Genomic DNA, 14,224 nt, shown 5'->3' with positions numbered 1-14,224 from the left:
GCAGCCTTGGCGATCTTGATGAGCGACATCAGGTGCTAGCATGTTTTGTGTCTACAAAGCAGGAAACGTTTCACGAATCAGATGTAAGGGGTTAGTATTACATCGAAGAACCGGAGTTTTAGTCTCTAGACCAATAGCAATGCCGACTAGAGACATAACTGCAAGCCTCCGACGAGAAAAGCCAGCAGAGGTAGAGTATATGATCCCCATTGCTTCCGGCCCTCTCATCATTCATTCCAGGCAAAGCTATCAATATCCAACTAAACATGTAGGTCGTCTTCACGATTGTCTGCATCCGCTAAAGACAATTATTCCAGCAACACGCTACACAAATCATCATCCTCCAACTCCTCATCACAGTAGTCAAAATGTTGGCCTGCTGGACCAGCCACCTCCTGGGTCGTAGGCGTAGACGAGACGTATTCATTTCCCGATAGCCCAGACAACTTCAACATCATCTCATATGAGCTCTTCGGATGGCCAACTTGAGAATCTTTGTTCCTTTTTTGGCTCCCCAATTGACAGACGCTTGGGAGTTCCTGCCGCTTCTGGCTGTAGTCATCCCCCCCACCCCCTGGTTGACCATCGCCCGGTGACTCTTGTTTCTTCTGGTTGTGGTCCTCCAACCCCTGACTCGCTACCTCTTTCACCACTTGCCACGTACTCTGTGTAACCGCTGCACGTCGTGTTTCGTCTTCTTCAACTGCAGAATCCAGAAGCAGCTGTTCCAACCACTCATCTTGTAATCGTTGAGCCTGATCCATATCCAGATCTTCCTGAGGTTCAAGATGTACACGTGCTTCCTCCCAAGGCGTCGTCTTGCTTCTCTCGATGGCGTAGGCCTTCATCGCTCTGGTTCCACTGGATGTGAAGAATGGTTCTGGGGAACGCCGGGGAGTTTCCAATGTTGGTTGAATTTCCGCATATCGTGGCGCTTGCTGGACTGACGCGGGCGCGACTGGGGGCTTTTGCAACATTTCGTCATTCGAGACCGAACAGTCTGCACTATTAGCACCGGCAGAGTTATGATCTGACGGATGCTCTCTTTTTTCGCGGGAGTGCAGGTTAGAAATCTCCGAAGGTCTCGCTAAGGCTCTTTGATTGAGACGTGGACCTGAAGATGTCTCCGGCATTCCGCTGGATGGTAGTGACCCTGGGATTGATTCAACGTATGGCGTCTGAGCCTTTGGAGGCGATTTCGGATGTTCCTCAAGTTCTATAAGGTCCTGGGAGGATAAGAAAAGGTCTTGCGTTGCAAAAAACGGCATTTCATAAAGTCCCGTAACGCTATGGTCAATGTAAACCGTGGTGGGTTTCACTAAGTTTTCGCAAGTAGGAGCGGTGACTGGTCTGTTTGCTGTTATGAGACGATTTCTTGGGGGCTTGGAAGAAAGGAGGGACGTTTTGACTCGAGGAGGTAGTATAGGTCGGTCACGTAATGGTGGCACATGGGACCGGACCGAGGACAATGTCTGCGCACCTTCATGTTTGTCTTCAAAGAGTTCCCTGACTTCCTGTGAAGGGCTCGGGAAAAAGTCATCAAAGTCCATCAAGAGCTGTTGTGTACTAGGTGGGGGTAGAAACGCCGCACCAGATTGCACTGCTGCAGGCGAGAAGTGTGACCTGTGACTCGGTTGACGCAGGAACTTCGGCGGATTCATTTTGGCAACAAGCGCCTCCTGGTGGGCCGTTTTGAAATTCGGCACAAAAGAAGGCGGGCCCACCGATGTTGTTCGATGACCTGATGAAGTTGAGGCGGAGGTGAGGGCTCGAGGCTCGGGCATATTGAGTTGTGGTGTCCTTGCTGCTGGCTTAGAGCCGTCCATGGAAAAGGGTCGCCTGAGAGGCGGAGCGGCAGTTTTCGAAACAGTGGTGTCAGCTTGGTTGAGTGACAACTTCTCAAGCGGTTTGCGTGTTGCAGTACTGGCAGTGGCACGAGATTTCGCGCATCCGGCTAGATTTTCAGGCTCGAAACTAACCTGAGGGCCACATCTGGCTGGAGGCGGCTTCGGAGGATGTGCTGCACGTGGAAAATTTGGTGGATTTCTAGCATTGCTCTTCAACAGTGGAGGGACGGGTTCAATTATTTTGTCGTCACCATCGACACGGGCTGGAGCATGTGATACTGTATCTCGATGGACATGCCTGGGGTTATCTGCCGGCTCTGCAGTCCTCTGCAGCAGCTTAGTGACACAGGATGTACTCCCGTGAATTTCCTGGGCCACCTTTCGCGTTGAAGCTGTGGACTCAGCCGCTTTCAATCCTGTACCTAGGATGGAATTCATCTTCGGCTTCGTGCCCTGAGACCTGCTAATTTCGGGTGCTTTTGGGGAAGGAAGTTTCGCAGGAACATGTGAGTTTTTATGAGAAGGGTCGTCCGCATTGTTGATATCTTGAACACAATCTTCGAGAAAGGACAACTCTTCTGTAGAGAAAGACTCAATTGCAGAGAGGGACTCGTTGAACAACTGTTGATTGAAATCTTGTTTGGTCGATGGAGCATCCCGATCGTAACTGCGTTTAGGAATGGATGCATTTGCTTGGAACATATCAGTTGGATCAAGGCATGGCTTTGCTTGAGATCCAGCTACCTTCGGCTCGACTCTTGGGTTTGAGGACGGCTTTGCTTGGGAGCCAGACGTCTTCGATTTGGCGTCTGGAGGTGTATTGAGATGCATCGCAGGGCCATTTCCAACGAATTTTAGAGAACCACTACTACGTTGCCGTTTGCGTGGAGGCTCATGATCGCCGTCCACAGCCGACAACGTCGAATCGCTATCATCCTCAGTGATGGCCGACAACGGTGTTGATCGCTCCTCGGTCTTGGCCGCTTTCGGTTTCGGCTGTATAAAGCGAGCGATGGTATCTTGGGATGGATGTACAGCAACAAGCGGCAAGCCCCTCTTCTTTTTCTCCGCCTTCTGCTTGTCCTCTTTCTCTTTCCGCCTGTCCCGTGCCTTTCGCGCTCTTTCTTGGTTCTTTTCCTTCTCAATTTCCCTTCGTATCCGGTCTTGTTCCATCAGGTCCTGGCGCCTCTGTTCGGCCTTGGAGAGCTTCGGGCCCGTGGACTTGGCCTTGTATAGCTTCTTGGCTTGCTTCGACGTCATGGGCGGCTTGGAGGGGCGACCGGCCGACGCGGTTTCGTTGTTGCCATTGCCCAGACATGATGGCAGCTCTGGGATCAAGGAAAAGGTCTTCTGTATTGGCGCCATATTGTCAACAATGCATTCGAGAGCATCGTGCAATTAATGCTTGATCAATTGAACAAGTCGCTGGTCAATCAGAGGTGGTTTATTCAACGAGCTGAGTTTGGTGGTTAATAGTGCTAGTGCCCCGCGAAACGCGCTTCAGAGTTGTTGTCTCAACGTGGACTGCGTCCGAGGAGCGAAGTCACCTGATGATGGAATACGGTGCTAGTACAATTTCCGGACGGTACATACACACTGTTCCAGATTTTGCCCTTATATTGACATACATTTCATGAGAAATGGCGCCTTCATCATATTAAGTTGCTGATGCTATTTGATACCAACGTTACTCATTTTACGAACCTATTGAACTGAGAGTCTTCATATCAACAAGGCCTGCAGGATATTCGTGATGTTGTTTTCCCCTTTGAGATTGTAAGTCGGCGTAAATTGGTATTTAATGGTGACAATATGCTGGAACGCCTTCAAACCACTACTTCAATATCAATGTCGGGTTTCGGCTCTGCCCTAGCTTGAGAAGCCGGTAGAGTTGCTATAGCTTGTAGTCTTGCATCTGCGTATACCTTTCTCCACCCGATCAACTCTAAACAAAATAGAAAATCCTTGCCTATCCAGCGAAGACTTTGGGAAGATTTAGACGAAGTCCTGTGCCTGAACTCGCGAGCGACAGCATGGCAGGTTTTCTAGGGCTGTCCTCAACCTTATGGCCATATTCATCCTCCACATTTTAGCCCTGCGAATCTTCCTATGCGCGTTGTTGCCATTGAGTCTGGTCGTCCGAGTCGAGTGGTTCTTTCAACATGAGGGTCCATCCACCCCGGCATCAGGTTTATGGCCTTTTCTTGTCTCTTGAAACCTCGTGCTCATCATGGCCTTCATCTGCAGCTAGCCGCAATTGGTCGTACTGGAGGGTCTTCCGGAGAAGCAGATGGGCAAACAACAAGGTGAAGTCGAATAGCGAGATCTCAAGTGCCTTTAGCTAGGAGCTCTAGGATCGGGGCTGAGGCAGGCGATGAGACAACGCGCTCATTGTATATATGTGTACTGCATGATGTATGTTTTATGTAGTCTGTAGCACAGCCTAAATATCTCGCCGCATCATTCAGCAAACCAGCTCAAGCTTTATTCATCTTCTGAATTCCACATCCCATCACGGTCTGATTGATTGTCGTCTCACTATTCAACAACATTGTAAATTCCTCCATCTCCGATAAACTCGTTGTCCGAATTTGACGCTGCGAAAGATGAAGTCAGTCAGCTCATCGTCTCCATCACACAGGATCAGCTTGCCAGTCTGAATACCACTGAAGATGCGTTGTGGAAACGGGGAGTGACATCCGATTCCACAGCCAAGAATCTTGTCTTTCTGTCTTTCCCCAGGAATAACAAGTATACCTTCTAGTCCATGGTAGACGATATGTAGTTGATGATGAGTAGTGGTTGGCTATCCAAGTCGGAAATACTGGAATATTTCAACGCCAACAAGTGTCTCCAGAACTTACCGACGCGCACACCGTGGCTGCTGGTGCCAAGCCTCGATTCGACGACTTCGTCGTGACTTACATCAATCAAACCGTCACCATCTGGACGGTGTTCAAGGCTATAATTCCCGTGGCTTGGAGCGAGATGTCAGCCCGGCATTGCGTATAAGATATGCCAACTACTCAACCGGCTTAAGTCGATTCATACAACACACACCGAGTAGCATTTACTGATGATGACAGATCTTCTTCTGAAATCGCACATCACGACATACCGTACTCTGCCTGAGCGTTTTCCAAACATTGTCGAGATTGGACCCCATGGCAGAATTCGTTGCACTATTAAGTGAGCGAAAATTTCTCAACTAGCACAAGAGTCGGAACAAAGACTGATTAATCCATTAGCGGTGACCCCGGTGGTGATTTATTCACTTCGCCAGCCAATCTGGCTGTCTGGGTTCATCATTCCATGATGGATCGCCTCTACACGTATTGGTAAGTTCCATCAACACCATATCCCATGATGCGCAATCCAATCGGTTCATTCAGGCAAGCTCTTGATCCCAAGAAACGACACACAGACTTCAACACAGGAACCTACGGCCCATATCACACGGGCCAATAATTCAGAACCGGTTCTCACATCACTTTTTGTTGTCATTGACATGTGACATACCAATCCATCGACGACAATTGGGGAGGTCATGAGTATCACTTCTGACCCCTTCTGTTATTTTAACCTGTAAGATGACCAGTGGATGTTATGAGACGCAAGATTGGTCTTGTAATATTATGATTGGTATATTGAATCGAATTAATTTATTCGAGGGCCATGAGTATACAGCGGATGTTTATAGACTATTGCTGGGTAGCTACGGGGTCGCTACTGGGTAGGTTCAGGTGCAAGGTCTTTGTTAGCTAGATTTCTTCATTAAAAAACTAGTTCCTTTACTAAGGCCACATTCTCTACTTTTCTTTATCTATAATAAAAGTGCCTTCACGAATTTTTTGTTATCATATAAATATACTATTAATAGTGTAGAATTTCGGGTTGGAAGTGAGGTTCAATTCTCTATATGCTGCTTGTCTGGACAATCTGAACTATATACATAGATAGAGTTTACCCCACCTCCAGCGCTGTTTCAGGTGCATTTCGGACACCTGTATATCTCCAAGAGAGTGCAGTACTAGATACTAAATATTGCTGACAAATAGTATTCAATCATGTATCTTGTCGACAAATCTGGATTCCAGAGGCACTGTTTCGCACCATCTCCCGAGTGCTATATCCGTCACCCTCATCTAGTTAATATACTACAAATGCTCGGTCTGTCGTCTAAATATCTAAGTATCTAGAAGCTTTATACTACGACAGCTCCAACTTATCAGCAGCCGCCCAGAGGGAGTGAAACGGCCTCGTCAAAGTATCCGCATCAGTGATACCAGAACTCCATCCAAACTCGCCTTGTCGTAGAGAAGCATCAACAATATTCTGTGCGAGAGGCTTGTGCCGCGCCTCGTATGCCTGTGATGCCTGGGCGAGGGCGAACGCAATGTCAGCATGCGATGCTTCCGATTTCAGAGCGTGGGCGCGTTTATTCCACTCTTGTACGAAAGTGGCAACGCCGATGATTCCCGTGGACATGGACCCGGCCATGTGTGGTGTCATGGCATTGGCCGAGTCGCCGAATGTGGTGATGTTGAGTTCCGGATTGGTGAATGGCCCCAACTGGCCGAGGTGCATTAACTCGAGACGCTGGCAGCCGCCAGGGGTTAGATCGATCAACATCTAAACTGGGTTAGCATCAATGTGGCAGCCAGAGTCAGGGTGGAAGTCATTACATTCAGTATTGCATCCGCCGTTTTGTTCCGCCTCTGGAAGTAAGCCAAAATATCATCCTTGGTCGGCTTGTAGTCCCGTCGCAGCTGCTTCCAATCATGCTCGACACAGAAGGCAGCAATATTGATAAACGCCCCCGCCGCGATGGGAAATGTGAGAATATGCCAACCCTGGGTACCGATCAACATGTACTGGCCTGTGGCAAACTCATCGCCTAGAGATGCCCGAACATATTCAGCGGGAACCTTTCCTCGGAAGCAAAGCATGCCGCTGTATAGAGGCGGCTTGTGGTCTGGACCCTGGATCGCCTGCCGGCACAGCGAGTTGATGCCCTCGCACGCCCAAACAGCATCAACTATATCCTTATAGCCGCCCTGAAACTCGAGCTCCAACTGCTCGCCCACCTTCGTCACGCTCGTCAAGCGTTTTCCGTACTGAATCGGAAGTGTGCTCTGTGGCATGCTTGCATCCAAAAGCTCGAGCAGTTCATCGCGTCCAATCCATCCATGCACCTCCCCCTCAGGCATCTGTACATCGGCAAGTTGTCTGTCAGACTCGCCGCTGTGCCACCATCGCATCCATGAATGCCCCAGGAGGCACTGGTCCCGTACTTTCTGGCCCAGCTCGGCGTTAGCGATGTTGAACGCTTTGAGCGCTTGTGGACCAACTCCGTAGCCGAAAGAGGGCCGAAGAGGTAGTACATCTGCTTCGTACTGCACCAGTTCGATGCGAGGGGGCAGTTGTGCAGCGCAGGCAAGAAGCTTTCCAATTGGCCCCGAGCCGATGATGGCAATACGGAATTTACTTTGAGATGACGAATTGCCGTTCATTGTGGCAGAATTTCCTGGTAGTGGCAACAGTTGGGCTTATTGATAGCGTATAAAAGCGGGACAATGAAGCGGTTAAAGGATTATGTTGATCAACGAATGTATAAAAGTAATACGACTGGCGTCAGATGTGTCTGGCGGCAATAGTTGACTTCTTGACTTGATGGTGTGGCAAAGAAACTAAAAGGGCTTTAAAAGCAATATCGTGCGATGCATAATTCCAACGATGTTGTTTATTCCTTTCCCCCCATGTGTATATATGCCCCTGCCATAGCTGGCCTCATCTGCATGTCGCCTGATTTGGACATGTCCGAAAATAGCACTACAACATGACAGGGATCGGACTGTCTTCTGCACACTCTGTCGCACTAATAACGTCGACCCCTTGCAAGTTAGGATGGTTCATGCAGCAGGCGTTTCTACTCCGTGCATGCCGTTTGAGTGGCACGGAATATTCGAGGCGCCCCTGCAAGTAGACAGTGTAAATTTCGGCTCGGTGTCTCCACAAGCATCATATCACTTGTGCCAGAGGGTCATAGGAGAGCCAGATGCGATATTTACTTCATGTTGTAGTGACGAATTAATGCTCTCCTATCATTAACAGAGAGATTCTAACGGTCCAGGAGTTAAGGCCTCGAAGAACCAATATGTGCCCAGCTCTAACATGCCACTTGCAACGGCGTAGTCTAACATCTAAATTTGGTAACAACTCCACTGGCCAAACCTTCGTTGCTCTCATCTTTGGTTTCGGAAATACGCCTGTTAGCCATTTTCATATAGACCCAAGCCACGATGATCAGCCCAGTGGCGACGCAAGTCAATATCAAACCATCCGTCATACCAGCCGAGTAATGAGGTGCCTCGCTGCTACGAAAGATCCAGGCCGAAACGAACCCTCCCACATTTCCAACTCCGATGACAAAAGCAGAACCAAGCGCCTTCTGAAATGGCGTTGCTGAGTTCAACTGTGTAAGTGCCCAGATCATCGGCAACGAGATATAAGTGCCCATGGAAACAAAGTAGAGGGCGAGCATCTGGATTGCAGGTGAGAATCGGTTGGGGACTCGAAGCATGGCATAGCCGATTATCTGTCGAAAAGTAAGTAATCGGCAGTTAGGGGCTAAGATGAATTCCAGGAGGTCACTTACGGTGAGTACATAACCCGCCAGTGCAAATCCAGATCGGTGGTTCAACCGGTCAGACGCCCATCCAGCGAGTAGACAGACGACACAGTCAACCACGAAGATAGGTACGACCTGCCCTTGGACCTGCGGGACTTTCCAATCTGGGTGGAAAGCCTGAACAAAGGATGGTGCGAAGATGGCCACCGAGTAGAGCGTGGTGCAAGTGAACACGTATAGAGCCGCCCACGCATAGTTGAGAGGGTTCGAGAAGAACACCTTCAGCTCTGCAGCGATGCCAATAGTAGACGTACGGCTCTCGACCAAGCTATGTATTACGTCCTTTTCCTCATGGGACAGGAATGTTGACTTTTCGGGCCGTCCGATGTCAGACCAAACACAAATTGCTCTGGCCGCGCGGGTGATTAGCGATGTTGCCAAGTCATATATTCGACCAATGAGTCCTTCTGTCTTTGGACTGTTATAGACATCGTGTTGAAGAGAGGGAGGGAAAAGGGAAAGAAAAAAGAAAGACCACAGCGCTCCGGAAGTTACTCACCCGATGGCAATCGTCAGCAGTCCTTCAACCATGAAAATCCAGCGCCAGCCGCTATAGCCATTGGAGGCATGAATATTGGAAATACCATACGCCAGGATATTGGAAATGATATTGCTGACGATATTGGCCACCATGAGCATTGACATGCGCCACTGAAGATGGACGGACGGATAGTATAGCGACAGGACGAAGACGCAGCCTGGCATAAGCCCGGAGTCAAAGATGCCCACAAGAAAGCGGGTCGCAAGCAAAGCGGCGTAGGATTGATCGAAAGCTTGGCCCAGAGTAACGAGACCTATGACCATCGAATTAGTCAGCTTCCCTTGAACCAAGACTCCTGGGCATTGGTAGAAGGGGGGCATAATTGTGCAAAGACGCACCCAGACCAACCGTGATCAAACTCAGGTAGCGCATATATGACAATCCGAATCGCGACTCAAGCCACTTCATGATGAGATTGCTCGGAACTTCAAAGAGGATCAGCATCACCAGGGGAATGCTGACAACGAGGAATATCTTCATCGCATCCAGCTTCAAGTCCTTTGGGAGATGTTGGATGAGCGCCGCGCCAATGTTGGTTCGGCCCATAAGTGAGAGGAAGTTCAAAAAGAACATGGGGGTGAGGATTCGCAGGTCGAGTTTCGAGCACAGTCTGGCATTGAACGCTGCCATTGGGAGACTGCGGTGTATCGACGAGGCAGGTTTCTCACTGCTCGTCGTCTCCGTGTCGTTGAGAGCCATGGCGACTTGGTCGGGTAGCGGCTTTTGGGTTGGACTGACGGACATTTGGATGAGAACACAGTCTACTGGACAAGGCGGTGATGTTGGGGCGTCTCAGAGGGGTTGGGACACAAGCCAAGCTGACCAAGAAGAGAGAGGCTCATAAAGTTGATTAGAGAGTTGACAGGATGCGGCGATGAACAGAGGGTAGTGGCATGGTAATGGGGAAAGGGTCCCAGGACACACCCTAGGTGCAAAAATTATTCATCAATCTACTTAGAGCAACTTTTACTGGACTGAAGAAGCGAGGCATAGCTAGGGGTTCTGGTCTGGCTAGCCTATCTGTTACATACCACCTGCTTAATCCTGCCCAGATCAGAGGCTCGGTTACATAGTATATGGTAGATAACTATGATATGATTCGCGCGATTGGAATGCATGAGCAGGAGCCCACACATCATTGGGCCCCGGGGTGGATCTGAGGCCGTTGGCGGCCCGACAGTCTGGAGTCGATGTCGGTCCGTAACGGATCTAGACTTGTGCGAACCGCAGGACTATCGCCTGATCCGTGCAGCGGACTTGCTTCCAGCCCCTGTACTCGTGACTTGCAATGGTCAAAAAGTTGGAATAATCCCAGCAGGACAACGGACAGGGTACTATAAGCGGTAGAAATGCAGGTAGCGATATTACAGGTGGTGAGTAGCGCAATTTCCACCTCGCCTTCAAGTGTCCTGGCCATGTAGTAGCATGGCTGTTGCATGTTCCACAGTAACCCAGCATACTCGTAATGAGAACAAGACTCTTATTCGTGGATCAAATTGGGCATATTTCTAGCAGTCCCAATTCCAGAGCACCAGCACAACTCATTTGACTGACCCCATGTTTATATCTCATCCATCTAGTAAACGTCAGGTGAATTCGCTTCAGCCATCTAGCAACCATGGAATTAGGATTAGGATCTCCGATATACACTGAATCAAGCCTGATTCCTTGATAATTTACTCTTGATGCAATGTTGTCCTCAGTGATATCTGCCGCAATTCGGGGAATTCTGAATTCCGCACCGTGAACTAATTTCCGTGTCCGGCCAGACACTCCGGTACATATCGCTATCCGGGATCATTTACCGTGGAACGAGGCACAGTCCTGGCGTGTACCCGGTCCCATTTCATGACCTTGTCAATGGCACCATGTCGCTGTTATGATTTAATGAGAAGCAGAAAAACACATCCAAGTCAGCGGTTACGCGGCAGGCAGCTAACCAATCAATCAGAGTATATCGTGCATTTATGCGATCGTTTCAGATTAGCCAGGCAATGTTCGAGTCTCGCTGCGGGGGATGACAAGTCCAAGATTTGGGTGGGTTTCCCCAAGGACGTCGTGAAACAAATAGCACTTGACAAATTGAACCGCAGAGATATGTTGCAGGGTGCGCGGCGACATTAGCGTGAGAAGTCTGCCCCTTGCCCATACTCCAGAACATTGCCGCTCATGTAATCTATCATGGATTCTTTTTCTGCAGCACCAGTGTGCAGCCACACCATAACAAGTCCAGATCTGTGGTAATAGACTGGGTTGGAAGGCTGGCTCGGTCGCAAAATACCGCACACAAGCCAACGGGTACGCAGCCGGGTCAGTTCCTTGGTAGCTGGTCAAGCAATTACGCTCGAATTCCCCTGAAGCGATTGTGCCTTTCTTGACACATATTCCATTGTATCACATCGCAGGTTGATGCATGTTCAAAGTGGCGAGGACGAACATGCCTTGATGCAATGCAACGGTCTTCCTGGGCGAGATTCACCATATATGGAGAAGTGACGATCCCCTCCATGCTTGCTTCATCCACTAACACTCATTGATCCTTCGAAAACCTCCATGATGGTAAACGCTTCGACGAGCCCGCCGACTCTGAGGAACCCCGTGGGGCTTGGCATTCAAGTCGTCGGTGCTGTGATGCTAGTCATTCTGACAGCGGTTGTTGCGATGAGACTTTGGGGTCGATACAGGTACAAAGCACCGGACAAATCAACCAAAGCTACATTCCGAGAGCCACGATTTTGGATGTTGGTGTCTGACGGCACCATTATACTCTCTTATGTAATTACTGCCCTCTTGCCCCCGCCACCTGAGTGCGCTAACCATCGTGGTCAAAGATCAGCGCCGTTGCTCTCACGGCTGTCCAGATGAATGGTCAGTCCTAGAACACCTAATCCTGCGGGACGAGACTCACAATGCATAGCTGTCCAATGGGGTCAAGGCCTACACGTCCGACAACTCAGTATAGTACAGATACACGCTGTTTTGAAAATGTTTTTCATATATCAAGTACTGTTAGTGACACACCACGCTTTTCCTACCACCGACTCACTGACGCTTGAACAGGTACAAATTCTGTTCGGCCATAGCCAAAATGGCCACCGTATTTCTGTTCCTCGCCATATCGACGCCCCACAAGCCCAACTTCAACTTGGTCTGTAAGGCTTTTGCCACATACATGGGCCTATACTGCTTGGCATGTTCTCTCGTGGCGGTGTTTCAATGCGGCACCAAACTGGAAAGCAACTGGAACAAGACGGTGGACCAATCTCACTGTTTTTACCTGCCGCCATTTTGGTACGCACATGCCATCATCAACGTCTCGGCGACACTCGCCATGGCCATCTTGCCGTGGTGGCTTTTTGCTCAGTATTCAGTCCTCTCCTTTGCTTCACGTCAGCTTGAACTAATATGAAGGTAGTATATCCTACAAGCGGAAGTATGCTATCGCGACTGTCATGACTGTTCTCGCTCTAGCGTGAGTACGACCCTTTCCGTTTGATTCCAGAAGTTGACAAAAATGCAGTGAGACAGGATTGGGCGCAGTGCGACTGTGGAGCCTGTATCGTGCTGCAAAGAGCCCTTCAGATCTCACGTGTAAGCGTACCATTACCCCTTGTTCGAGCTCCCAACGTATTAATAAATGTGAAAACAGACTCGACATCCACCGGTCAAATTGTGTCCCAACTCGAGGTTGACTTTGCGACCATTGCTTCTTGCATACCAACGGTTCTGAAAATCGGCGAAGAGGCATGGAATACCTTCTGCGTGCGGGTGCTGGGACGTACGCCGGACTTCAGCACGTCCAGAACAGGTTCCAAGACGACCGGCACTCACGAGACCCACGCCAGTGAGCTCCAGTCCATCGATCGAGGGCCAAGGCCCACGGGGCCGTATGCCAGCTTCGATAGAGACGACGAGTCCACGGACAGTCAGGATGTGATCGTCAAAAGGAGCAGTCGAGCAATTAAAGTCACAAAGGAAGTGGAAGTGGCAATAGAGTATGGTTTTGCTGAGACCAGATTTAGTCGCCAAGATGAACAAGAAGACGGCTTGGAGGGCGGCAAGTCATCCTACTATGTCAACTCCACGTCTCAATAGAGTGCATGCGGGCAAAATATGCGGGCAAAACCTCATGATGAAAAGGGGACAGAGCACTATGAGAGAACCAGATGGCTGTATCATTTCGGTTTCAGTAGTCCACAGTTCATTTGTGGATTGCACATTGAAGTTTATTCGTGTATTACGGTAGCTAATAAATTTCACTCAAAGAACCTGAAGGGCACCATCGCCTGATTCAGCCGTAAAATCTTTTGCCCCTCATGCCTTTTTGAACGCGAAGACTCTGTTTGTTGTCGATAATACCGGCCACTTGCCGATGTTACAGATCGCAGATACAGATTTGGTCGCAAAACTCGTTGTTTCTCCAAGGCAGTTGAAGATATTGGCTAGAAACTTTGTAAGTATACGATCATTCTCTTACAAGCAAGCGCCCCCCTTGCCTTTCCGGTCCTCGAATTGTAACTCCATTGAACATTAACTATGAAAGAATGTCATTTGGTGGCTGTGTGCCTCCTTGAAATTGGTTCAAGGGGGACCTCAACACTCTGCTCACTCGGTGCATGTTGCCCCCTAGCATTGTAATTCCTCTCATTGTGGTCCTCATTGGGCCACAAATCCCCGGCCATCGCCCTCGAAAGTTCACGGTCTTTCAGACGCCCGAACAGTCCAGTACCATTGTCGCCTTTCATCCTACTCAGCCTCTTCCGGTAAGACGGTCGGACAGAAACTTGGCTGATTGTTTTGATGGTGTCAAAGTCATCTTGACCGTCTTTTATCTTTCCGGAAATCATGAGCAGGCCTCCTAATATGATACGGGGCAAGGGCTGCATGGTTGGCAAGCAGGCACAGACAATACCAATAGACGGCTCAATAATGTTCCATGTCGAACATGGAACCATTAAAACTACTATGTCAGCTTGAACGCTAGATTTTGTCCGTGTCATGTTGATTTAGCTCATTGGTTGATTCCCCTTGAAGGTACAGATTGGCCGGTCTTGCCAGTCACCAACTCTCATTAATACCCAGACGCGACCTAACTTGCCCACTTTTCTATGTCTCTGTCATCTCTCTGTTGCAAAGTCCATCATT

General features: G+C 49.3%; 6 protein-coding genes across 6 annotated transcripts; 2 read left to right on the top strand and 4 right to left on the bottom strand.

The window, feature by feature from the left end:
• Window positions 1-24: 24 nt before the first annotated feature.
• Window positions 25-3,347, bottom strand: BCR38DRAFT_475403 (uncharacterized protein). The gene has a single exon (XM_040863004.1). It carries the CDS (start codon window positions 3,210-3,212, stop codon window positions 309-311), a length of 2,904 nt encoding a protein of 967 aa, XP_040715128.1. The 5' UTR covers window positions 3,213-3,347; the 3' UTR covers window positions 25-308.
• Window positions 3,348-4,795: 1,448 nt separating this feature from the next.
• BCR38DRAFT_344148 (uncharacterized protein) lies at window positions 4,796-5,315 on the top strand (the record flags this gene model as incomplete). The annotated part of the gene is made up of 4 exons (XM_040856083.1): window positions 4,796-4,886; window positions 4,934-5,036; window positions 5,096-5,185; window positions 5,240-5,315. Coding segments are annotated over 4 exons (360 nt in total), but the record flags the coding sequence as incomplete, so codon positions are not given.
• Window positions 5,316-5,772: 457 nt separating this feature from the next.
• BCR38DRAFT_394429 (putative salicylate hydroxylase) lies at window positions 5,773-7,576 on the bottom strand. Its single transcript, XM_040857613.1, has 2 exons — window positions 6,533-7,576; window positions 5,773-6,479 (listed from the first exon to the last, which is right to left on the bottom strand). The coding sequence occupies exons 1-2, from the start codon at window positions 7,358-7,360 to the stop codon at window positions 6,057-6,059; spliced, it is 1,251 nt and encodes a 416-aa protein (XP_040715126.1). The 5' UTR covers window positions 7,361-7,576; the 3' UTR covers window positions 5,773-6,056.
• Window positions 7,577-7,585: 9 nt separating this feature from the next.
• BCR38DRAFT_436919 (major facilitator superfamily domain-containing protein) lies at window positions 7,586-10,139 on the bottom strand. Its single transcript, XM_040860494.1, has 4 exons — window positions 9,418-10,139; window positions 9,038-9,332; window positions 8,506-8,887; window positions 7,586-8,445 (listed from the first exon to the last, which is right to left on the bottom strand). Exons 1-4 carry the CDS (start codon window positions 9,821-9,823, stop codon window positions 8,044-8,046), a joined length of 1,485 nt encoding a protein of 494 aa, XP_040715125.1. The 5' UTR covers window positions 9,824-10,139; the 3' UTR covers window positions 7,586-8,043.
• A 1,279-nt stretch (window positions 10,140-11,418) lies between these two features.
• BCR38DRAFT_228838 (uncharacterized protein) lies at window positions 11,419-13,313 on the top strand. Its single transcript, XM_040854303.1, has 7 exons — window positions 11,419-11,854; window positions 11,911-11,947; window positions 11,997-12,087; window positions 12,140-12,442; window positions 12,495-12,551; window positions 12,600-12,670; window positions 12,729-13,313. Exons 1-7 carry the CDS (start codon window positions 11,633-11,635, stop codon window positions 13,172-13,174), a joined length of 1,227 nt encoding a protein of 408 aa, XP_040715124.1. The 5' UTR covers window positions 11,419-11,632; the 3' UTR covers window positions 13,175-13,313.
• A 313-nt stretch (window positions 13,314-13,626) lies between these two features.
• On the bottom strand, window positions 13,627-14,079 carry BCR38DRAFT_410384 (uncharacterized protein; the record flags this gene model as incomplete). The annotated part of the gene is made up of 1 exon (XM_040858458.1): window positions 13,627-14,079. The coding sequence occupies one exon, from the start codon at window positions 14,077-14,079 to the stop codon at window positions 13,627-13,629; it is 453 nt and encodes a 150-aa protein (XP_040715123.1).
• Between the last annotated feature and the right edge of the window lie 145 nt (window positions 14,080-14,224).

This window comes from Pseudomassariella vexata (assembly GCF_002105095.1).
Source record: "Pseudomassariella vexata strain CBS 129021 chromosome Unknown BCR38scaffold_8, whole genome shotgun sequence".
Classification (NCBI taxonomy): Eukaryota; Fungi; Ascomycota; class Sordariomycetes; order Amphisphaeriales; family Pseudomassariaceae; genus Pseudomassariella; species Pseudomassariella vexata.
This window is presented reverse-complemented; position numbering and strand designations above follow the sequence as displayed.